The sequence below is a fragment of the Mus musculus genome, chromosome 12 (genome assembly GCF_000001635.26).
Source record: "Mus musculus strain C57BL/6J chromosome 12, GRCm38.p6 C57BL/6J".
In the NCBI taxonomy this organism is placed as follows: domain Eukaryota; kingdom Metazoa; phylum Chordata; class Mammalia; order Rodentia; family Muridae; genus Mus; species Mus musculus.
In genome coordinates, this window is record NC_000078.6 from 105,200,175 (window position 1) to 105,224,870 (window position 24,696).

A 24,696-nucleotide genomic window follows, 5' to 3' on the forward strand; every position below is an offset into this window, starting at 1 on the left:
TAGGAGGGAGAGTAAGGAAAGTAAAAGCTTAAGACAGTAATAGGGAGAGAGTGAGAAATCAAGGAGGGGCCAAGCATCCCCTCTTATAGTGGGCTGTGTTATCTTGCTGTTGCTAGGTAACTGGGAGGAATCTAGCCAGAGGGCAGAAGGCTGGGACATTGTCTATGTGACTACTAGCCACATGGCTCTCTTGTGGGGGCTGTGCGGGTGGTAACCTCAATAGGAGTCAGGGGTTCAGGAGACATGAGGGAATGCCTTTTGTCCCATATAGGTGAAACTTATCACCAATGTGTTTCTCAGGGGTTCAGTCCTCAACTCGACTGGAGACCAGCCTGTCTGTGCATAGCCCATTAACCCACCTGTGGGCTCATTTTTTGGTTTTGATTTAATTCTATCGATCAACATGGCTCAGACCCTCTTCTTAGAGAGGCCACTTGGATGTCCAACCTTTGGATACTGTGCTATCACATCGTCATGTACAAATATAATGGACCACATTCTTGGCTACCTTTGGTTCAAAGGTTGGGCACACCTGACTGACCCATCCATTGTCACAAAGCTAGACAGTGGCTGGTACCCCAGCACCTCCCTGCCAGAGAACCAACGGTTGGCTGCATGGTTTTATTTCAAGCTCTGCTACCCTGGTACTGCCTAAGTGATCCTGATTTGTTGGCCTTGGGATGATAAAATGAACTCCCTGAGGTTTTAGGCACATGTGGCCAAATGAGACCTTCATCCTGTTTCTCACCTGGGTGCTATGCACACGTTTCATGGACTCACTGGAACTGTAGTCTGGAGCCCTGTGCCACATAACTGGTAACTGAACCTAACTCTGCATTTTAAAAGATCCTCAAAAAATTCCTAAACACACTTTCCCAAGTAAGACCCCACAGAACAGGGACAGAAACCTGGAGGCAGGACCTGATTACTGCTTGTTCCCCATGGCTTGCTTAGCTTGATTTCTTACAGAACCCATGACCACCAACTCAGGGATGGACCCAACCACAATGGTGGGGGTCCTCTCCCATCGATCACTGATTAAGAAAATGCCCTACAAGTTTGCCTGCCCCCAGATCTTATGGAGGCACTTGGTCAATTGAGGTCCCCCTTTTTCAGGTGACTTGAGCCTGTGTCAAGTTGATGTGAAACTAGGCTGGACACCTAGGAAATGCATGACAGGCCTAGGGGTTAAGATCAGTTGATAGAACAGTGGTCTAGCCTGTGCAAAGCCATGGGTCAGATCTCCAGCCCCACACAGACCTGGGCACAGTGATGTAATTCCTGTACTAGGCAAGCTGAGGCAGGAGGATCAGGAATTCAGTCACCCTTTGCTACAATGTGGGTTTGAGGACAACTCAGGCTCCAGGAGACCCTAATGAGAGAAGAAAAGAGGAGAGCAGGCTGAGGGGCAAGGGGTTGGAGAGAAAATTGGCTGACTTGGTAACACAGGTGTTCCACACATTTGTAACAAATACAACCTGGCTCTTGGTTTTCAAAAGTAAAGGGGAGTATATTTTAACCAGGTCTTGAGAACACAAGATGCCACTGCCTTAGGGCTGCTTTCTGAGAAACCTCCTGTGGCCTCAGCAAAGCAGAGTTCAGGACTTGGCCCAGGACACTTGGGTGCTCAGAGTCTGGAGCAGAGAACAAGGGTGATCAGAAGCCCCTGTGTCCCTTGCCCGTCCCCATCAGCCTCCATAATATCTTGATCACAGGCATCTGAGGGTTGTGGGCTTTTATTCCAGGAGAAGAAATTAAGCCCAGTTGTGTCTTATGCAGCTAGCCCAGGGGCTTTGTTCTGAACCTGTGGGTCACAGCCTGCTTTGCAGCCTCTATCTCCCCAAATATTTACATTATAATTCATAGCAGTAACAAAATTACAGTTAGGAAGTAGTCAGGAAATAATTTCATGTTTGGAGGTCACTACAGCAGGAGGAAATGTATTAAAGTGTCCCAGTGTTAGGAAGGTTGAGCACCACTGTGCTAGATCCAGAGGGTCAGCTGACAGGAGAGCTCCTGATGAAGACATGTTGGAGAGGTGGTGTCCAAAATAATTCCCTGAAGTCTTGGCAAGGTAGAAAGAGAAAGTTCTTCCGCAGGCAAGGTTGAGACTCTCAGGCAACCGAGGTCTGCAGTGGCCGAGCCTGAGAGTCTCAGGGCACCTGGTGAGTTGAGCTTCTGGCCCAGGTGCTAGAACTAGGTTTCTTATTCTGCCCTGACCCTTGCTCTAACTGTGGTGAGTTCTCAGTCATTCCCCTGTCTGACCGCATTTAAGAAGGCAGGCAACCAGACAGCTTCATTACTATGGCTGATTCAGTTCGTTTTCCCTGTATGCCATTCCCACCTTGCTTCCTGGTCTGCACAAGAGATGACATCTATGAGGATGAACATGGTAGACAGTGGGTAGCTGCAAAAGTGGAAACTTCTTCTCATTCACCATATTGCAGCAAGGTGAGTTTCAGGGCTCCAGTCAGGTTACCTTTGTGTGCTAGGCTGGGTGTGTGTGTGTGTGTGTTGTGTGTGTGTGTGTGTGTGTGTGTGTGTGTGTGTGTGTGTTTAGGTAGGTGCTATTATTACCGTGTCAGAAAATAGCTGATACAGGTCTCTGAATAGAACCTTGTCTTTACCTAGGCCCATACCCTGGAGCTCGCTTGGAGGCCTCACAGGTCCAACTAATAGACAGATGAAGAGCCCTAGCAGTGAGGACTCTGTCACCAACAGTCAGAGAAAACATGCTGAGAAAGCCCTATTAGGCTGGGCTTTGTGGGATGAGTAGGAGTTCTACAGGTCAGAAAAAAGAAAGAAAGAAAGAAAGAAAGAAAGAAAGAAAGAAAGAAAGAAAGAAAGAAAGAAAATCAGGTGCAAGGCAGATTGAGTCCCTGGAAGGAGCAAATGTGAGTGCCAGCACTAGTTTCCGAATTCCTGTAAATCATAATTCATCTGCTGCTGTTGCTCCCAGGCTTGAGTGGCCTGAAGAAGTGTTTGACAGACAAGGGATCCTTACACTAGGAGCTGACTACAGGACTTGGGGGAAGTCCTAATGGGTTCTGTGATCTGCAGGTGATGTAGAGACCCATGCTGCTGGAAACCTGCTCTGGACCATGGCTTTAGTCCACAGCAGGACCTTGGGGGCTAAAACACTCTCTAATGGAAGGCTCTGGGCATCAAAACTGCTCCCCAGGGTTGTGGAAAAGACTATGGGCTCCCTCCTCTGCTCTGGGGGTGAGGAGGGAGTGGGGATGTTAGGACTGTTTGACTGCCAAGGTTTTCCTGCACCCCATGCCCTGTCCTACCTTCTCCTTCTCCTGCCCAGCAGCCCTTCCCTGCAGTTCCCTTGATTTCCACAATACCTCAACCATTTTGTTGATGTAAGTTGCTTGGCCCCCTCTGCCTTGCCTGTTCTTTGCTATCCCCCTTCTGTCCACCCTGACATCAAAACACAAGCAGAAGGGACAAACTTTGCAGACCTTAGGATGGCAGCCAGGAAAAAAACTCTCCACAGTGTGACCTATCAATGTGTGTGTCTTTAGCTTAACAAAACAAAGGCATGGATCAGGTAGACAGGAGGAGGCTGGTAGGAAGTCTGTGACACACTTTGTGGTTTGTGGTCATGCTTGGCACTTGGTTATGGTTTTTAGGAACTCTTTTACTTTGTGGCTTTCTCTGTGTGTTCAGGTTTACTTTTTGCATCCATGAATGGTACATGAAGTTCACCATCAACCCTTCAGTGGATTTCTTTTGGTGAAGCCACTGCCCCCTGGTGTGTGTGTGTGTGTTTTGTGTGTTTGTGTGCATGCCTGTTCATGTGTCCATGTTTGTGTGTTCAGTGTGTTTGTGTACATACTTGATCATGTGTGCATATGTGTGTATGTATACAAGTGTGTGCATTTGCATGTGTGTGTGTCTGTGTAACATTCAGATGAGCTGCCCTGTGACTTTCTTATTCCCTTGATAAAACATCCTTCCCTAAATCTGCAGTTACAGTGGCAGCCAGCCAACCCCAGTGGTCCTCCTGCCTCAGCTCCCCAAGCACTGGTGCAAATATAACTGTAGCTTTTTACTTGGGTGCTGGTGATTCAATCTTAGGGGCTCCTGCCTGTGCGGCAGGTGCTCTTATCTACCGAGGCATCTCCCCACTCTCCATCTTATTTTTCAGAAGAGAATTTTGAAAACTCTACAAATGGCCAAGACAGAGCCCCAAGGGGCCATTTAGTGCCATGAAAGGCATTACCTGGAGCCTGGAGGCAGTGGCTACTTTGTGGGAGATACCCTGGGGTTGAGCAGGGGTGGTGGAAGAGAGTGCCAGAGGCAGAAGAGCAGCAGACACCCCAGGCCCTGAGGAAAAAGACCTAGGTGCTGGAGTCAAGGTTGTGTTTAGGGGTTTTGTCCACTGTAGCAAACAAGCCAGTCCCAGGCTTGGAGGATGGAACCCTGCTCCTAATGTACCGCTCTCTCTATTCCCTTCAGATTGAAACCTGTGTAACTGTCCACTTGTGGCAGATGACCACACTCTTCCAGGAGCCTAGTCCCGACTCTCTCAAGACTTTCAACTTTCTACCCAGGACATGGAGATTAGAGTCCAGGAACACATACCGGGGAGCAGATGCCATGCACTGGAGATTAGTGAATCATTCCCAGGCAAGTGTTTGCTACCTCAAGATAAAAGCTGCAGCAGGCAGCTAGCAGGGCATGGTGGCGCACACCTTTAATCCCAGCACTCGGGAGGCAGAGGCAGGCAGATTTCTGAGTTCAAGGCCAGCCTGGTCTACAGAGTGAGTGCCAGGACAGTCAGGACTACACAGAGAGACCCTCTCTCAAAAAACCGAAAGAAAAAAAAAAGCCGCAGCAGGTGTCCCATGCTTTTCATTTTCTCCCACCCCAGGGAAGGAGGTTCTTCTCCACCCCCTTGACCCAATGTGGCCTTTTGTCCATTTTTAGTGGACAGTTGGGGTGTGTCATATGAGAAAACTTTTTTGGGGGAGATGAGACAAACTCAAGTACCCAGCACAGATTGGGAACCCACAACAGACCAAAGTATGCACAGAACAGAAGCCCAACGTAGTGACCAGTGAACTTTACTGGATTATATACCGGAACACTGGTGAGAGGTCACTCACAGGAGCAGAAATGAGTCAGTTGGCTGCATCACCAAAGCCCACCACAGCCTTGGTGACAGACAATTCACAAAAAGCTGGTGCCTTGACGCACATTGCCCAGCCTACAGTCAGCTAACAGATTGGAGAGTGTCCTTTCCAGGTGCCTCCTGTGGTCTAAAGCTCTTCCAGGCAGCTTGGCTGGTCAGCTTCTTCTGGGTTCTTTTGTCTGAGTCTTTGAGGCTTGACTCTGCTGCTTCTGACAGGGAGGGGCAGTGTGATTCTGCTCAGTTTCAGGGAGTTCTTAAAGCTACTTTTGTTGTTGTTACTTCCCTGACTCAGGAAGTGACTGCTATGAAAGAAAGGGAGAAAGGGAAGGAGAGAGAAGGTAAAGTGAGAATACACATGGGGACACTTCTGCCTACTGGTGTAGGTGTTAAAGTAATGCTTCCCTCTGGCTACAGAATCCAGAGACCAGGTCCCCTTTTGCTCCTGTCCCTTCCTGATGCCTCAGGTCTGAATGGGTCACTAGGGCTAGCTAGACTTGCCTTACAGGATCCTGATGGCTGTTCCCTTTCCTGCAGTTTTATGGCACAGAGGAACTGGTCCTGATGCTGGATTCAAGGTAACTGACTAATGGAAGCTGCTGGGAAGGTTTGTCAGGGTCAGGGACCACGGCCCTCACTGGTGAGGTCACACAGGTAGCCGCTGACTTTCCCTCCTTAAAGGAAGACAATGCTGGCATCTCTCCCTGAGCTTTCCTGGTGTAACACACACAGGAAGTACAGGACCTCACTGGGATGACCTAAAGTCACCTCTCAGCCCTGGGTAAAGAAAAAAAAAATCTGTATGTTCAGTGTTCCACATCATAGCTAAGCCAAATAGCTTAGTTGAGTGTTGGAATTGTGAGTCCTACGATCACAATAGAATCCAGTGACTCTGGCTGTCAAGTTTAATCATACAGTGCTGTGTGATCCTGGCCACAGGGTACCTACACTGGGCATCTCCCCAGCTTGGTAGCAGCTCTCCCTGGCTGTGTAGAGCTTGGACCATGGGCAGGGCTGGCTGGAGCCCAAGCCTTGGATCTAGGACCCAGTTCTGCAGCGATCCACTAATCAGTGTCTCATTTGCCTTCTACAGGTCTTGATAGCCTGGCTGGCTCCTGCCCCTGTGCCCTTGGGGCAGACTTTGCACCCACCTCTCTGCTTGTTCCTCAAGTTTCTAGTTCTACAACACCTCCTGCCATGGTCTTTTTACATGATCTTCTTTCTGTGAGCCTGGCCTATCTGTGGCTTGACGGTTCTCCCTAGCTGGAGGCAAACTGCATCTTCTCTTGCTCACTTTGTGCCTTTGACACTGACCTTATAGATGGCTCTTAAGACCCCTCTTCTCTTCAAAATCCTACACCTGGGCTTCTAGTGCCTTGTGTGGCAGGAGATTTGTCCCCATTTACCTTAGGAGTTCTAGAGGTGCCCCTAAAGGAGGTACAGATAGAGACTCTATGCCGTGTGGGCCTCTGAGCCATCACTGGCAAGAAGTTCGCCTGGTGCTGGGTAGAGGACACTCAGTGCTCAGTAGCTTGAAGGCACAGTGGGAGACTTACAGAGAACATCTGGAGGACTTGTCCAGGTGCTCAGTTCCTTGGCTCCAGGAAGTGATGCTGACCCTAGACCCCTCCCAACCCCAACTTGTTTTTAACTAATTAAACTTTACTGTTTTTACTTAATATTCTGTGCTGAGCAGGTCTGTGTTTATCCAGGCTCTACTGCAGAAAGGAGAAGCTGGTCGGGGGAGGGGGGGGAGGTTTAGAAGAGAGGCTGTGTGGGGGTGGGTAACCCTGCACTGAGAACAGGCATGAAGAAGTGATGATAGTGGAAGAAGGGAGAGTGGTCAGTGATGGAGCTGACAGTGTGTCACTGCAGGAAGCCCGGTACTACACTACCCACTGGGGAGGAAGTGTCCTTGCATAGGAAGACAGCAGGTGATGCAGGGAGCAGTAGGGAGGGGACCCAGGCCAGGTTCTGGGGTGCATCCTTCAGTTGATCTCCAGGGAAGGTACTCCCTCCCTCCCATAGCCTCCAGCAGAATGAAGGTATAACTTTGCAGCCTGAATCTATAGAGGCCCTTCTAGCTGAGTTGCTGACATGCTTGCTAAGGACACCCAGAGCTGTAAGTTTGATCCCTCAGTATTGCATAAACAGTGTACCAAGTCGGGCAGTGGTGGTGCACGCCTTCAATCCTTGCACTTGGGAGGCAGAGGCAGGCATATCTCTGATTTGAGGCCTGCTTGGTCTACAGAGTGAGTTCCAGGACAGCCAGGGCTATACAGAGAAACCATATCACAAAGAAAAAAAGAAAAACTAAGTAAGAAAGATACAAAGAAAGAAAGAAAGAAAGAAAGAAAGAAAGAAAGAAAGAAAGAAAGAAAAACTGTGTATCAAACTGGGTTTGGATTCCCAGCATTTGGGAGGTAGAAGTCAGAGTATCAGAAGCTCATGGTGATCTTTGTCTATGTAGTGAGTTCAAAGCCAGCCTGGCAGCCTGAGCTACATGGTGTTTCAAGTCTCTCTCTCTCTCTCTCTCTCTCTCTCTCTCTCTCTCTCTTTCTCTGTGTGTGTGTGTGTGTGCGCGCGCGCGCGTGTGTGCGTGTCTTTCTGTCTGTCTCTTCTCTGTGTGTGTGTAGCTCCAACTATCCTGAAACCATCTCTGAAGCCCCAGCTGGCCTTGAACTCACAGAGATCCAACTACCTCTGACTCCCAAGTACTGAGATTAAAGGCATGCATCATTACCACCTGGCTGAGACATTGTATTTAAAGATAAATTTTTGTAGAAAATGTAGGGAGTTATGTTCATGGTCTGTGAGAAGTAAAAGCCCCAAACAAGATAGCAACAGCAGCACACTGTTAGACCAGCACTGGGTACAAAAACCCAAGGACAGGAAAATGAGCAGAGCAGCCAACAAGAGGAGACAGGAACACCGGAGGAAGGCAGGTTTTGAAACCCAGAGATGCTTACCTTTATTCTGGGCCTTGGAGATAATCCTGGACCTAGGGGGATGTTTGGTGGCTCCTAGGGCAAGCTTGAACCATCTCTGGACCTCTTCCTGGAGCAGGATTTCTGAAGTGGGCACCGAGGACATTTGGGCTAGATCCTGCTTTGTCTCGGGCTGTTCTGAGCAAGCACACAGGGTGAACAGCAACATCCCTGCCATCTGCCCACTGAACTAAAGGTGTCTCCAGACACTGCCACAGGTCTGGGGGTTGAGAGTTGAGATTGCTTCCAGTTAAGTATACTACCCTTGAGATGTACTGGTATATGTGGTCAAGAGATCAGTATACGGAGGGTGCTCAGAGCCATAAGGGTTACCCTGCAGGAGTGACCAAGCCTTGCAGCCTGATACTGCCTCTTCCTGTGAGCAGCTGAGTTGATCTGGGACACTGGTTCCTAAGAAGTTCTCCTCCCTGGGTAGCCTAGGTGGTAACTTGACTAGGGTCAGAATCACTTAGGTGGCTATTGAGTCATGTCTCTTCATGTGTATTGAGTGTGTTTCCAAAGAGAAATAGCTGAGGGGGAGACCACACTGTAGGAGGCACCCTCTCCATGGGCTGCAGGTCTACATGGAATTAAAGGCAGGGAAAGTGAATGCCACATGAGATCCGGCCTCCCCATTTTTGCTTCCTGCTCGTCCACGAAGTGAACAGCTTTCTCTTGCTGCAGGTTCTTCCTGCCTGCATGTCCTGCCCCAGTGATGGTGTTACCCAGCCTTGGGGTTGTATTCCTAAACATCACTTCTGAAACAATCGCTGTGGGGCACAGAGAATGGCGGAGTGGGTAGTTTCCATTCAAACCTGAAACTGGGGTTAACAGGGTAGACATTGTCCATCTTAGAGGAGCAGATCCAAAAGTATTTTTTACTTAAATAGGAAAGGCTAGAAGAAATAAGATGTACCAAAGCCAGTGATGGGAAGGAAGAATTGGGAGTTTGTATGAGTTCAGTGCTGTGACCAAAACCCTGGACGCAGATGTCTTACAAAAGGGAAAGTTTTGCTTTGCGAGGGGCATGTGTGAAACACTTCAGTTCATATCTTGGATCTCACAGCGCATGGGATGGCATACCTACATTCACGATGCCCCGCTCCCAACACTATCATAACCTCCCCAGAGGTGTGCCGCAGTCTCCCAAGTGTGGTGAGTCCAGTCCAAGAGGAAGCCATCACAGGGTGAGAGAGAAGAGTAACCGAGTTCCATCTCCTCTCTCATGGTGAGACTTGAGAGAGGTTTTGAGCAAAAAGTCCAATTTTCTAATTATACAAGTTCTAATATATAGTGAAGGCTGTGTGCTTTATTATGAGGGAAATAAGATTCTCAAAATACCTTTGAGCCCAGAGGGGAACCCAGCAAGTTCCATGTTTATAAATTCAAAGTATAAACACGGGAGCTTTCCTTGCATACAAAGTCAGAAAGAAAGCTAATGGAAAAAATCACTTCAAATGCTCCGTGAAGCAGATTTTAAAACGCAAGTCAGGGATCGCAGAAAAGGCTTAAATGGAGAGGCAGCTGTACTGAAGACTAGTTGTGCGACCTGGGCCTCTCAGTTCTAGACTGCAGTTTTGTTCTGAATAAAACTGGATGCAATAAGTAGACAACGATTATTAAAAGAGCTTGAGCTATTATTTCAGAAACTTTCGGTTAATGTAAAGATGTATTTTCCAAATTAACCTATCAATACAGTAAAACAAAACTTTAAAAGTGTTTTTGATGAATGGGATCCTGATATTAATGTGGGACTTGTGTGCTCCAGCAAAGCTGGGGGAATTCTGGGTGAGAGGAACAGGAAAGGCAGAGTAGCATCATCAGACATGACCCAGGGACTCACAGCAGGTTGTGTCAAAGGCACAGGAGAGGCTGAGAGAGAAGAATGGCATCCACACACCAGGTCTGAGCAGACATGGAGTCCATGTTGAGTGTCAACATTACTCAGTGCTAAAGACTCTGACAGGCAAGGAATACAAGTGTCCCTCATATCTTCATTCTTGCTGAGCCCTACGTGGAAGATGCCAGTCCCATACCAGAGTTAAAGTAACACTTATTAATACCAGGGAGGGGTGGGAGAGGGGGCGGCCCAGGCTCACTGTTATCTCTTATCACGAAACCAAATGTTGGACAAGAAACTACTTAAAGACAAGGTTATTCTGGCCTATGGTTGAGGGAGTACAGTCCATCGTGGTGCAGAAGGCATGGTGGTCCACAGCTGTGTGGTGGCCGAAATGTGACTTGGCCTGTTCACATCTTGGTTGATCAGTAAGTGAATGAGTTGGGGGCGGGGGGGGGGGGAAGGGAAGGAGGGAGGGAGGGAGCTGGAGCGAGCAGACTGGATGCAGGCTGGGCTGCAACCCTAAAGGGATTTCCCTTCCTTGCAAACCTCTTGCATAGCTAGACTTTATCTCCTAAAGGCTGCGCAGCCTTGCAAAACAGAACTGCTGGCTCAAACACAGGAGCCTATGAAGGCCGTTCACTCTTAAGGCAGACCACAGGCTTCGAGAGGAAATCTATGCAAATACCTCACCATCTTCCTAGTCTCCTCTGCGATCCCCTTACCTCACAGCCCAAGCCCCTGGCTTCCCCCATTTCCACCATTTCTAACTCCCAGCCCACCTTTAAGTATTTCCTGGTTTCTTTGACTCTCCAATTCCTTGCCATGGCTCCTGCCTCACTGGAGACTTAAATACATGTGTATCCTTTTCTTTCCTTAATGTATTTTGTGTCAACTGAACTCTCCTGGAGGGCCCAGAGCCTTAAAAGGGTAGATGTGATATTTTGTTTCCCCAATACAACTGGGGCAGCATTTCAAGCTGCGGACAAAGGATATATTAAGCACTATACAATTTGTAACAACTGGCTAGCTTCTAATCCCAGCATTCCGACTACAGAAGCAGGTGGCTGGCTCTGACACTTGAGGCCAGTGCTTGTTCTGCACAGTGAGCTCAGGCCAGCGACAGCTCCATACATATTGAGATCCTGCTGAAAAGAAAAGGAAAGGAAAGAAAGAAAAGAGAAAAGAAAAAGAAAGGAAAAGAGAAAAGAAAAAGAAAAAGAAAAAGAGGAAAGGAAAGGAAAGGAAAGGAAAGGAAAGGAAAGGAAAGGAAAAGAACAAAAGTAACAATTGGCTAGCCAGAAATTTACAAAAACTTATACAGTTATATTACAGTTTCATTTTTTAAATGAAAATGAATCCCAGATGGACTAATGATTTAAACAAAGGAAATTACAAAGTACTTGCGAAAACATAAACCCCAAATTCCGGAGAAACCCTTGCCGGGAACATTAAACATAGACCACACAAAGGAAGTATGCAGCGCTAGTGACTGAGTATATTAAAAAATGAAAATTTTCTGCGTAGCAGGAAGAAAAAAACCAACAAAAAATGTAAAAAAGCCTCAGAAACAGGCTAGCCACAGTAAAAGGGTAACTAAGAATGTGGATAGACCTCAGCCACAGATTCCTTCCCTGACGACAGTAAACAAATTCTTTGCCAGGTTCCAAACACACCCATCCCTCTGTAACACCCAGGCTCCATGCCCTTTCTCCCGAATTATCACCAAGTAACATGCCAAACGGGCAGAACCCACCTTGCCGTTTTCTAATCTAGACAGAGATAATAAGCAGACCAAACGACAATCAAGATGGGCTGGCAGCATTCATTTTGATTTCTTGACTGTAAACCTCAGAATGTCAGAGTCCCTGCGATTGTATGTGACTTTCCTAGTATGTTTAATTTTTTTTTAAAGGTCTCAGATGGTCCCTTGGGTTTCTGTCTTAGACACCTCATGCCCTCCTCTCATATTCTTTGTTAAAAACCAACAGGCTCAATTGGGAGTCTCCTGTACCCACCATTGGAGGTCTGAGCTTGCCTGGATGTATCTGTCTCCTTCCTGTGACATCCGAGAAACACAGCAAGAGCGGCCACGGTCACCAGCACACAGCAGAATCTGCTGCTCTGGACAGGGCACTGGCCTATACCTCTGCCTGCCTCACAAACTGCTGAGTCTCTGGAAGCTCGGACTTCCATGTTCTGAATTAGTTTCCCAGGACTATCCTACTTAGTTCTAGGAACTTGTGACAGCAGACTAGGGACTGGAATCCGAAGTATCAAAATCAACAGAGAAGCAGCCCATTGGTAGAGGAAGTGTGGAAACCCCGCCCCACCTGGGCATCCTACTAAGGAACAAGCCTGTGATACACCTGGAAGAGCTGGGTGCTATGTAAATGTCCTTTAAAGGGTCATGCCCCTGGAGGTCCAGGACTTTGGGAGAGCTCACTAGCCCACCCCCGCCCCCATAGGTACCTAGAATGCTTTCCCTTTCTTTTTTTTTTTTTAATTTTTTTTAATTACATATTTTCCTCAATTGCATTTCCAATGCTATCCCAAAAGCCTCCCACACCCCCACCTCCCCTACCCACCCATTCCCATTTTTGGCCCTGGCGTTCCCCTGTACTGGGGCATATGAAGTTGCTTTCCCTTTCTTAATGAGCTGTCTCTATTTCTAATCATGTGTCCCTGGCCCAATTCCCTCCAATAGGAACCTGGGTAATAGTGATCTGGTAGATGCCTCAGGGACTCAGGCCTCTAACAGACTCAGTGGCAGCCAGAAAGCTGATAGCAAGGTGTGGACAGAGCTGGTATCTTCTGAGGACACTCTCCATGGTTGTGCACAGCTGTTATCTTCCCTGGGGCATTCCTTCTGAGCCTAAATCTCAGTCTCCTTCCCTCACCAATCAAAGGGCCCAGCCAGATGACCCCATTTTGCCCCAATCACTTCCTCATAGACCCTGTCCATATTCACTTATATTCTAAGGGCCTCGGAGTTAGGACCTCCAGTTAGGGATGGGGGACACACAATTCAGGCCCACTCTCCCTGGATCTTTCCTCTCATAAACATCTCATGGCTCTCCCTACTCCTTCATCCTGGCGAAAAAGTCTCCCCGTGAGTAACTGGCATACTGGCCCCCAGGAAACCTCTCTTTTGGGATAGTTGATCTCAATTGCCTGACTTGATTGGAGTGCATCTCTGGGTGGGTGGGGCTGTGGGAGCGTTTCCCAGAAGGACTAGCTAAGTGGGGAAAGCTCTCTCCCAGGATGGTCAGCACTTTCTGGCAGTGGCCCAGATAGAAACAAGTCTGAGGAGAAGCCCTAGAATGGTGGCACGTTCCTTTAATCCCAACACTCAGGAGGCAGGGGCAGGAGACTCTCTGCAAGCTCAAGGTCTGCCTGGTCTACATACTAAGGTCCAGGATGGTCAGGACTACATAGATGCCTGTCTCAAAGACCAAAACAAACAGGAAGAGGAGAGGGGAGAGAGGGGAGAGAGGGGAGAGAGGGGAGAGAGAGAGGGGAGAGGGGAGAGAGGGGAGAGAGAGAGGGGAGAGGGGAGAGAGGGGAGAGAGGGGAGAAGAGGAGGAGGAGGAGGAGGAGGAAGAAGAAAAAGAAGATAGCAATGTCATCTGAGGGGAAGCAACACTGGTTTCCCTGGTCACCATCCAGAAGAGGAGCTTGTCTCCAGGAAGATTTCACACATTTCTAATAACTTGTCAGACCAGCTTGCTGGACAGACAACTAGACAGGACCTCACTGCTCACCTCTGGTCCTCTGGGTCATTCTAAAGGCCAGGTTAGGACTCCTGTTGGATTTAGGCTGTCACTGGATCTCTTTGTTCCTCGTCTCAATGCTGACGGTTGGATTTCCCTTTTCTGCTTTTCTATTATTCCATTGGTCTACTGAGAAAGGGTGGTGGAGCCTGGCTTGTTTGGAAGCTGCCAGGGCTCACACTCCGACCCTAAAGGCTTCCGTAACACCTTCACTGCCAGTAATTTTGTACCTTATAATGTAATGTAATCCTAGACCAGGAGTCAAAGACTTGGCTTATGGGCCAAATGTAGCCAGGTGTTGCTTTTATAAATAAAGTTTTATTGAACATAGCCACACTTAGCATTTATGTATGTTCTCAAAACAATGGTAGAATTGAATAGTTATAAAACCCCAAATATTTACTACCTGGCCCTTTATAGAAAAGTTTTGCCCTAGGCTTCTTTAATTAGCTTCTCTTCTTTTATTCTTGTCCCTTTAGGGTCTACTCTGCACATAGCAGCTGGAGGTCATTCAGATACAGTCTTTCCTGAGCCTCTTAGCAGCATAAATCTTTGTTCTGAATGGCAAGGCCTGCCAGGCTCTGTGTACGCCAGGCACCCTAGCTGACCCTTGAGTGCAGGATATTAACATCTCCCCCTCTTTACGTGAGTGTTACCATCTTAGAGAGGCCTTCAAGGCCCTGTCTCTTTTATGGCTCCTCCTTCTTGCATGCAATAAATGCTCTGCCTTCTCTTCCGGTTCTGAACCAAAGGCAGAGAACCCAGCAAGTGACCACTGGTGGCCAGAACAGCATATATCCCAGCCACACCCAGACCAGACCCTCAGTGATTTGGGCTAACAGCTGGTCTCTGGGTCCACATTTAATCTGGAAACTGGGGGTAATGAGAGCATCCCATTTCCACTGAAAAACCAAACTACAACAAAGTTAAAAATTGCAGTTGCCTTTGGCGATTCTAGAAGCAGTAAGCTCTTGTTTCCTATAACAGAAGAAACAAGTTGGCTTTACGGACATGAAAGGGATGAAGAAATCAGAATCCAGTAGATTGGCAGTTTCCGTCGGTCCTCTGGGAGGGACTTCCTCATCATGTCTGTGTGGAGATTTGGCTGTGCTCTTTCCTGACTTCTTGGAAGGTCAAGGAAACAATTTATCTGTGGCTACCCACATTAGCACAAGTGACTCCATTCTGGTGCTGCTGTGTGCCCTCCACAGGAGCCCCATCCTAACAAAGCCTTTGCAAGTTTCTGTGGAAGGCTTAAAGGAGATATGATAACTGCACTATCAGCACACTGCAATCCCTTTAAATACTGTGTGTGGTATATGTGCAGGAAGTGTGCACACACGTGTGTGATTGGATGCCAGAACCCCCAGGGATATCATGCTAAAATGAAATGAGCCAGTCCCAACAGGATGAATCCTGCATGCTTTTTCTATTTACAAGGGACACCTGAAGCAGATCTCAGGAGCTGAAAGTGAAGTGGCGACTGTGGAAAGCAGGATAGTGAGCTCTGACATCCAGAAGGCATTTGAGGAAAAAAAAAGTTCTGAAACCTGCTATAAAAACAGTGCTTATAAAGTTCACCAAACCACACTATACCCTCAGAAGTGTACTGAAGGTGGAGTTCATAGCAGGTGCTTTTTATCACAGTGAGTTTGGGGTTGGGGAGATGGGGAGATACTATGCAAACTTTAGGACCTGGGAGCAGGTCCTCAGAGTGTACATGAAAGCCTGGACACAGGAGGGCACACGTGTAATCCCAGTACTGTGGAAAGGCAGAGATAAGTCCTGAGTTAGGAGTCTTGGGGTGTCCTGGGGCAGGATTTCCAAGGTCTTGATGTCTCAAACAAACTGGACAAGACACAGAGTAGTGAGAAAGCCCAGGATACATCCTACAGAATGGGACAGGGCTCCAGAAAACACATTTTCTGAGCAGGCGACCATGTGGGGAAGGGGCATTGGGCAATTTCTTGCCATTTGACAATGAGATGCATGATTTTAGATGACGTGTGTGTGTGTGTGTGTGTGTGTGTAGAGAACCCTAACACAGCTTATCTCCTAGGTGGTTAGGTTTTTTTGTTTGACACACATTCTCTGTATAGCCCTGACTGTCCAGAAACTTATGCTGATCAGACTAGTCTCCAACTCACAGAGATCCACCTGCCTCTGCCTCCCAGGTGCTGGGGTTAAAGGAGTGCACAGCCACCCTCCTCCCACCCTCCCAGGTAAAATTTGATCCTATCAAGTTGACAATGATCACATGCATTGAATCCACCCAGTATAGGTAAGAGGGAGGAGAGATAGGAAATGAGAGGTGGTGGATTTCTTATAGTTTTCTTGCTGTACACTCAAGAGTACTTCTCCTTCCTTATCCGGCTGCATCTTTGGGGCAGCTCTGAGGACTAGCTTCATACAGAGATGGGAAGGAAGCAAGGTGCCCCGTGGCCCTTTCTGGCTCCTTTTCGAAGATGTCCCTTGTATTCTGAGGCCCTACTTATAAGGGGAGCAGGAGGGCCAGCAGGCCATGAAAACCAGCTGAGAACAGGGCATGGGTGGTCTAACCTGTGACTGGGCTAGCCTGTGTCTGAAGGGCACGGGTATGGGGAGGGCTGGGATGAAAGTGTCAAGGGGAGTTTCATGTGAGGAACCGCTGAGATTGAGAAAGAGGACAGACACTTGGAATGACACACCTGGTCAGCATCCAGACCTGAGGGCGTTCAGGGTTTGAGGAGAAGGTAGGACCATACCAAAGGGGCTGCGTACCAGAACTGGCCAGTAATTGTTTTGAGGTTGCTGCTGTTTCTAATGGTTCTCAAATCATAATTCCAAGAGCACGAGAAATTTTAAAGTTCTACAAAGCTTTATTAAATCCAGCCGTATCTCTAAAATAGAACCACATAAAATCCCACACATTCCCTTTCAACATTCTTACTAGGAGACCAAGGCTTCCCTGGGTGACCCTGGCTTCTCTGGGAGACCCCGGAGCAGTCTTCTCTCCCTCATTTATTGGCATCTCGGTCAAGGATGGAAGCCGATTTGGCCCAACTTAGGTGAGTGAAATATTTAATCAGCGACAGGACGTGTTTACACTAAATACAGAACCTGAACACCCAGAGAGGAAGCCTGCACACAGGCAATCAGAGGGCCCATCTGAACCAGGCCCACTGCCTGGCCTCTTGTTCTAGTGAGGCCATAGGCCCCAGGTTTGCATATCCCTGGCTGCAAGCACCTAGGTTCTAAGGAAGGGCAAGAGAGCTCTCAGGTCTTACACCGCTCTGCAATCAAAGCCTATGTTTGCTGGGTAGGTGGGGCTTCACAGGTCAGGTGGGTACAGGCACAACACCTTGAGTGATGGCTGATCTGGGGCCTGGCCAGATTCCAATGACGAGGTCTTGTCCCTCATGGTGTATGTACTGCTGAGGGACCCGTGAGGAAGAAGGCAAGTTCATAAGTCAGAGACACTAGTTGTCTTGTGAGGCCAAAGGGAAAGACGGAAGAGTCAATCAGCTAAGATCATCAGAGGCACAGACACCACTGAGCACCTAGAGGAGGTGAGGAGAACTGGGATCTTCTCTGGAGCCCCTTGCCAGGGAGTCAGCAGAGCTGAGGGACCAACCAAGGCAGCCGAGCAGGCAACAGCAGCATGGGAAGGGGCAGCGTCTGGCCAGAGTTTTCTTCTTGGAGCCCAGTGTAGAGGAAAAAGGACATGACTAGCGAACAGACAGAACATAAGTACCAACATCTCCCCTGTGGGGCCAGGCCTGGGCAAGGCAGACAGGAGCTGCAGGACCTGGGGAGAGAAGAGAAGAGAAGGCAGGGTTAGAGGGACAGTCAAGGAGCAGGCAGTGGAGTTGCTGGGTGGGTGTGGCTACTCAGTCCCTGATGCTGAACCTCGTATCTCATGCCTAGGTCAGGGCCAAACACAAACACCGTGAAGAGAGTGGGGTGAAAAAAAAAAAAAGAGAGAGAAATAAAGAAAATATCCAATTTAAAAAAATCTCTGAGGAAAAAAAAAAAAGAAGAAGAAATGGAGAAACCTGCTTCAGTATTATCTGTGGATCCCCGGCTGAGTTCGTGAGATGGCCCAGCAGTCATCTCTTAGACAACCGATGGTGAACAACGAGTCACCTCAGGGGCCCTGCAGACATGGATGTAGCCGGGGCTCCTAAGGTGGTAAAGGAGAGACATGGACATGTCCAAGAAGCTTCTCCTACTCTAGGCTGCCTCTGAAGATAGCTGCCGGGGAGGGGTTGTCATGGCTTTCATAGAGAAGGGCCCTCCTTCCTTCTGATGGAGCTCAGGGGCGCTCACCGGGTCTGGGTTATTCATCGTTGGACTCCGAGTCTATCAGTTCAAGCAACATGTCCTCCACGTCTCTAAACTGAGGGCGGAGAAGGAGAGGGACAAGCGAGTGGTCAGACCAGCCCTGGGAATTCCCCTTTCTTTCTGGCTCAGCTTTCTTCAGCCTGGGTTAGTACTGGGTCCTGAGGTGAGGTGGCTAGCCCTCTCAACTGGTTTCAGTCAGTGACTACCACAGAGGGCTCCTGGTGCCAAGGGGTTTGGCTAAGACCTTAGATGATGGCTTCTTCTATCTTTCTAACCCTTAAAAAAAAAAGTCTGTAGTTAGCTCCCCTTCCATTAGCTTCTGGTACCAGGGTGGAGGGAATATAGAGCTAGCCCACACCAAGGCCGGAGACCAGGATCACTCAAGATCACCCACTCGGTCCTTGGGGAAAGCCGTGCTTGCCTTGATATGGTACAGGATCTGCCAATACATGGAGTCGCAGCTTCGGTACCTGTCCTTGGGGTACAGTTGCCACATTAAAGGCAGCTCGTAAGGCACCAGCTGACTGGGGGACATAGCTTCCCCCAAGGTGACATCTTCCTGGCGCAAGATCACCTGGAATTTTTCATTACTCTGCAGAGGAAGAACAGAACACAACCTTTGCCTCCTGCGCACCATCATCAGGCTCCTCCAGAGCACAAACACCAGCCATCTCTTCTGTCTGTCACTCAGGAGCCTGGGGCTGACCCAACAGCCTGAGGACAGATACCACCTCTGGACCCAACTCCACAGGCTGCACATCATCTTAGGGTCTCTGGTTGGGTCAGGGTCTAGTCACTCAGGGTGGACGCTTTTCCTGCCAACCTCCTATTGCTGGGGTAAGCTATGCAGCCCTTCAGCTTGGTTTCAAGTGTGTGTGGAAAGGTCACCCACGTAGAGCAGAGAGTCATCTCTTAGACATTATCTACTTTTTCTTTTGCCTACTTGTTTGAGACAACATCTCTTACTGGCTTGGGGTTCACCTAAAAACAACAACACCCCCCTATAAAAACAAAACAACAAGAACAAACAACAAAAACAAAACTCAAACCAACCAAAAACTGAGCTCCAGAGACCGGAGTGCAGCTGACCTGAGTGCGGCCTCCCGAGCAATGTCTACCGCACTGGCTTCCTCAACTTGATCTCTGGGGACTGAAGTCCAGACCTCATACTTACAAGGCAAACACTTTACCAACCTTAGCCAGCCTTGCCAGGGATCTGACTTTTTGGGCACTGTCCCCTTTTAAACAAGGTATCTATCCATGGACCCACTATGGGAACTAAGAATGAAATGCACTGCCTTTTCTATCAGATGGTTAAATGAGACAAAGGAGTCATTACCTCTAAAGAGGTTCGCATGAAGCCCTGGGGCAAAAATCCCTCTGACAGCCCAAACTTTTCTAAGACCTAAGTATGTATTCAAGGTTGCAATCTGTTTTCAAAGTTGTGCTTGGCTTGTCAACAGTGCAGCTCTGAGTCATGTAAGGCTGAACTCTTGACCAACGGGTGTGGGACTCAGGACCCCTCTGGCACAAGCGACGAAACCTGCACAAATACAACTGTATGTCTTGCTGAAATGCTTTGGATTGTGTGATCCCTTGCTGGAGACCGCCCCCCTCCCCCCACTTTCTAACACTTAAATCTGGTGACAGAAGCCGGGCGTGGTGGCGCACGCCTTTAATCCCAGCACTTGGGAGGCAGAGGCAGGTGGATTTCTGAGTTTGAGGCCAGCCTGGTCTACAAAGTGAGTTCCAGGACAGCCAGGGCTATACAGAGAGACCCTGTCTCGAAAACAAAAACAAAAAAAACAAAAAAAAACAAAAAAAAAGAATCTGGTGACAGGCGGCATTTTCTCCATCATGGGCATGGCTCATCTGGACTAATGGCAACTGTCTCCTTAGTTACCGTCTTCAGATGCCAGGGTTATCAAATTCATGGCTGCTAGACTCGTGACACCTTCTCCTCATGGGCAGAGGAGTCCAGAGCCCACAGAAATCCACAAAGACTACACAAAGGCATTTCTGTCTCCCTCCCCTGTTCTGTTCACACCCTCTCCCGTCCCCCGTACCCCCCCCCATCCACTTCCTCTCAGCCACAATGTGATCCCTTGTTTGTGGGGTTCTCACTGTCTGTACAGCAAGCCTCCCCAAATCCACAAAGAGCTAGCTTCCTTTTAAGGCAGCCCTTTGTTCAAATGTAGGTCTATAAAGAAAATTACTAAGGCCACGTTTAAGGGTAGAGACGAAACATGCAGTTTCATTAACGGACAGGAGTTAAGATTTGTTGTTCTAAAGCAGGGCCTCACCAGATCATTCTTGACAGCCTGGAACTTGCTCTATAGACCTAGCTGACCTCAGACTTACAGAGCTCCACCTGTCTCTGCCTCCCAAGTGCTGAAATCAAGGGAGAATACCACATAGGCATGGATATGCGACATCATGCAGAGTCAGTTCTTGTCACGTGTATCCTGGGAATCGAACTCAGGTCGTCAGGCTTGGTGGCAAGGACCTTCTCAGTCACCTTGCCAGCTCCCGAAAATGAGTTTTAGCCATCAATTTGGGATATAAAAAAACAAAAAAAAACCAAAAACCAAAAAATTCACAGCCTAAACACACAAAACAAGCCTGCCCCACCCCCAATACAAGCAAATCCGACAAGATAGCCCGGTTGGTTAAGACCTGGTGGGGCCAAGTGGCACAGGCCTGCAGTTGGGTACTAACTACTCAGTGAGCTGAGGCAGGAGGATCCCAAGTTCAAGGCCTACCTGGGATACAAAGGGAGCTTAAGGTAGCTAAGTAGCTAAGACCAAAGTCTCAAAACTGAAAGACAAAGGGCCAGGCTGCGGCTCTGTCTGTAAGGCACAGAGCCCTGGGTTTGTGCAGGGGAAGAGAAGCAACCTATAACTCCAAACAAGTCGACTCAAAAACAGGACGCGCAACCACAAACTGAGTTCACAGTGTGCTGACCCCTGCTCCCACTGTGCATTACAGCACAACTCGTTTCTCCCCACCCCATGTCTACTTTCTCTCCCCTCAGAACTCATCGCCAGCCTCGCCACTGCACTGGCTACCCCATTCCCCATTGTATCACCTTCCCAAGAATAGGACTCCTACCATACTGTACCCTGCAAGCCCTCAGAGCAGACCAGTGTGTGGGCCTTACACTAAGCACTCACACGAGCTCACACGAGTGTGGTTCCCCCCCCACCCCCAAGGCGAGAACAGTCCCTGAGGAGATCAGGTGAATCTGTTAAGTCAGATGGTGGTGCCAGGTGTGTAAGCGCCACCATTCACAGCCCATGAGTCAATAATCGAACCGCTGTTATCAATTACTCTCTTTTCCTTATTAATACAAGTGAACGCTCACATGTTTAAAACCCTGGCTTCCTCAGTCATGGGAAACAAACCCTGCCCTGCCGTTTGCTACCAGGCTCCTGATCAGACAGCGCCTATCACAGCTCTGGGCTATTCTCTGGTTCATGGTTTGGGTGAAAAAGCTTGCCGTTAACCTGATATTTAAAAGAAATATCCACCCATGTTGTCTTCACACATCTGACTTAACGTTAAAAAAAAAAAAAGAAAAGAAAAACCAACTAGATATATGTAAATTTAGCATTGTAAAATGACAACAAGAGTGTAAATTCAAGAGCCCAGAATTGTGGCTCCATCGTTTGCTAGCGGTGCCCCGAGTCCGCGAGGCTCGCAAGCTCCACCCTCTGCTAGCGGCACCCCATGTCTGCATCTGCGTCTGTGAGGCTCACAAGCCCCACCTTGGTTGGAGTGGAGACAGTTCCCAGGTCCTAGCGCTTCACACACAATCTCAGCAGTTTGCTTTTAAAGCGTTCTTTGGCTTTACAAGTGGAACACTTTTCCGGAAGGTGCCTCTAGAAGAGATTTCTTTTGAACACCAACATTAAGGCCCATACCGAGGCTTCCGCACGCAAAACGAGGTTAAATCGTATTACTGACAGTGGATACTACTAGCTACCTTAAAGATATTCCAATTTTGTGGTTTAGGAAAGCCTTGTTTCACCCCGAATGATAGTCACACACACTCACACACACACACACACACCAGGCAACGTGGGAGAGGGGCTTGTCCACTGAGCTCGGGGCGCTCCCACCCTCCTCCAGGCCCACAGGCCCGAGTCAAACGACGTTCATCTGAGGTCTCCCTAGCCCTCCTGTTTCAGGCACAAGGGACCCTCTGTATCCTGGTCTCCTGCTACCAGCATCCCCCAGACCCAGACAGGGCATATCCCTGCTGCCCCACCTGCTAGCCCCATGGCGGTTGGTACCTTGATGACTACGGGCAGCCAGCTTCGACGAAACTCATCCAAGTACACGTGCTTCTCCCAGATCCACAGGCGGTTGGGGTGTGCAGGTGTCTCTGCCCTGTGTGCCCGCTGGGTAGCCATGGCATCCGATAAGAGCAAGAAGCAGAAAATTGCAATGCCAGTCCGTGATAAAACTGCTTCCTACACGGTGAGCATGAGAAACGCGTCTATTTATCACTACCAGGTGTGGGCCTGTGCCCCCTGGAGCGAGGCAGGGCGGAACGGGGCGGGGCAGAGTAGTGTGGGTGGGGCGAACCACAAGGATGGTATGCAGGACAACAACGTGGACTTCTGGAACAGGGGCAAGGTCTAGGCTTGCAGACCTGACCCCATCAAACCTAGGGTTCTTCAAGGCCCCCAGAAGATCTTGTTTTTCTCCAGGTACACCCGGCCACAGGAAAGGTCCTGTCAGGAAACACTGCCCTATGCTTCCCTTATGGTGAGACCCCTAGTCAGCTACTTTGTGTGACTGCTCAAGCCACACCCCGATGGCAGGCCATTCACTGCGAGGTCCATCTACATATCTTCCTCCCGGGTTCTCTCTGTCACCTTCAGTCTGTCCTTTTTGGGTGTCCCAGTTTCCTTTGCAAAGTTCAGTCCCCTCCCTCTTTGGCACATGACTTTTTCCATGGCTCTGACGAGGCGGCTGTGGCCTTGCGAAACCTACTTTTGAAAACATGGGTTTGCTGTCTTTGTGCTCGGACTTAGTGAACGCATCATTCCAGACCCATGCCTAAAAAGAAACCCTCCCAGCCCAAGATCAATGGGTTTGGAAAGTCTCTGAGTTGCTCAATCAAAACTGTCTCATTGTAAACAAATAAGGAAAAACAACCTCTCTTTATTTTACAGTAACTCGTGTCCATTAAGGCAATTAAGAAATTAATGGAAAACATGTAAAACCCAGCTCCAGGCGGGTTGCTTCAAACAGCCCTGCAGCTCGCGGTTCTGGGCCTCACCCGCCCGTTCCCTCTCACCCTCTCACTGAGGACCAGTGGAGGAAGCCGTTGGTGGTCTTTGGGAGGTCAGTGAATGATCAGGTGTGGACATCTGGTCAAATCTGCCAGATGTGCCAAGATGGGCTGAGGCCAGCCAGGTGTGTTCAGATTAATTGGGGGGGGGGGGGGGGGAGAAGAAAACAAAGAAAGCCAGGCGTGGTGGCACATGCCTTTAATCACAGCACTTGGGAGGCAGAGGCAGGCAGATTTCTGAGTTCAAGGCCAGCCTGGTCTACAAAGTGAGTTCCAGGACAGCCAGGCCTACACAGAGAAACCCTGTCTTGAAAAACCAAACCAAACCAAACCAAAAAACACCAAAGAAAAGACTGAAACCCAGCAAGCACAGCTCTGAGGGACCTTGGCCTTCAGTATTCAGACTGGAGGCTTTCAGGCTGATTTCCCTGTAGATAGGCTCTTTGTCGCCAGACCCAGAGAGCTGCAGAGAAATGAAGACTTTTGGAATAAGCTTGGTGTGGAGGTTCTGGGTGAGCACAGCCTTAGCAATAAGATGATAATAATAATAATAATAATAATAATTATTATTATTATTATTTGGAGACAAGGTTTCTCTGTATAGCCCTGGCTGTCCTGGAACTCACTCTGTAGACCAGGTTGGCCTCGAACTCAGAAATCCACCTGCCTCTGCCTCCCAAGTGCTGGGATAATTACTTATTTTGAATTCATTATGTTGTGTTTGTATTTGGGGGTGGGGTGGGGTGTAGGCCATGTTGGGGTCAGAGAACAACACCTTGGAGACAGTCATCCTCTCCCACCCCGGGATTGAACTCAGGTTGTCCTTGGCTTGGTGGCAGACACTTACACTCACCAAGCCTTTCACTGGCCAAGTCCAGTTTAAATTGTACTGGTGGGCACAGCTTTTGTGGCAAGGGGAAGAGTTCTCCAGGAGCCAGGGTGGTCCAATTCAGGCACAGGCCAGTAGCCAGAATGTCACAAAGTCTGTTGATTTCCTTCCTACACTCTCAGCTTTCCTATGTGGTGTTGGGAAAAGCAGCATCCATTTCCTAGGCGAGGGTTCTAGGGTTCCGGTCCCCTCTCCCCTCACTCTGAAAATAGTTCTGTAAGTTTGCACTCAGGGCCTTTTGATTCGGAGCAAGGGTAGACTCCATTCTTGAGAGGTGGTGTTTCATTCAGAAAGGTTCCAGAAGAATGGAACAGGGGTGTGTGTGTCTGGTGTCCACGCTGATACTTTTAAAATGTAAATTCCACAAAGGGGGGGGGGCGGGGCGGGCCGAGGAACAAAAGCTATTGTGTGGTCTCAAGCAGTAGGAGCCTCCAGGCTAATT

The 24,696-nt window shown here is 48.8% G+C and overlaps 2 protein-coding genes across 7 annotated transcripts; one reads left to right on the forward strand and one right to left on the reverse strand.

Moving 5' to 3' along the window:
• The first annotated feature begins 2,220 nt into the window (after nucleotides 1–2,220).
• On the forward strand, nucleotides 2,221–6,819 carry Tcl1b4 (T cell leukemia/lymphoma 1B, 4). Of its 2 annotated transcripts, none has more exons than NM_013774.3 (4): nucleotides 2,221–2,451; nucleotides 4,468–4,638; nucleotides 5,678–5,747; nucleotides 6,234–6,819. In NM_013774.3, the coding sequence occupies exons 1-3, from the start codon at nucleotides 2,305–2,307 to the stop codon at nucleotides 5,720–5,722; spliced, it is 363 nt and encodes a 120-aa protein (NP_038802.1). In that variant the 5' UTR covers nucleotides 2,221–2,304; the 3' UTR covers nucleotides 5,723–5,747; nucleotides 6,234–6,819. The 2 variants fall into 2 exon arrangements, with proteins under 2 accessions (NP_038802.1, NP_001348835.1); NM_001361906.1 differs by having other exon boundaries at nucleotides 5,678–5,718.
• Nucleotides 6,820–16,578: 9,759 nt separating this feature from the next.
• On the reverse strand, nucleotides 16,579–22,563 carry Tcl1 (T cell lymphoma breakpoint 1). Of its 5 annotated transcripts, none has more exons than NR_110339.1 (4): nucleotides 22,359–22,563; nucleotides 18,458–18,655; nucleotides 18,049–18,339; nucleotides 16,579–17,527 (listed from the first exon to the last, which is right to left on the reverse strand). NR_110339.1 is itself a non-coding variant. In NM_001309485.1 (4 exons), the coding sequence occupies exons 1-3, from the start codon at nucleotides 22,476–22,478 to the stop codon at nucleotides 18,085–18,087; spliced, it is 276 nt and encodes a 91-aa protein (NP_001296414.1). In that variant the 5' UTR covers nucleotides 22,479–22,563; the 3' UTR covers nucleotides 16,579–17,527; nucleotides 18,049–18,084. The 5 variants fall into 5 exon arrangements, 4 of the variants coding, with proteins under 4 accessions (NP_001296414.1, NP_033363.1, NP_001296413.1 ...); NM_001309485.1 differs by having other exon boundaries at nucleotides 18,049–18,118; nucleotides 18,534–18,655; NM_009337.3 differs by having other exon boundaries at nucleotides 18,049–18,118; nucleotides 18,485–18,655.
• Nucleotides 22,564–24,696: the final 2,133 nt, after the last annotated feature.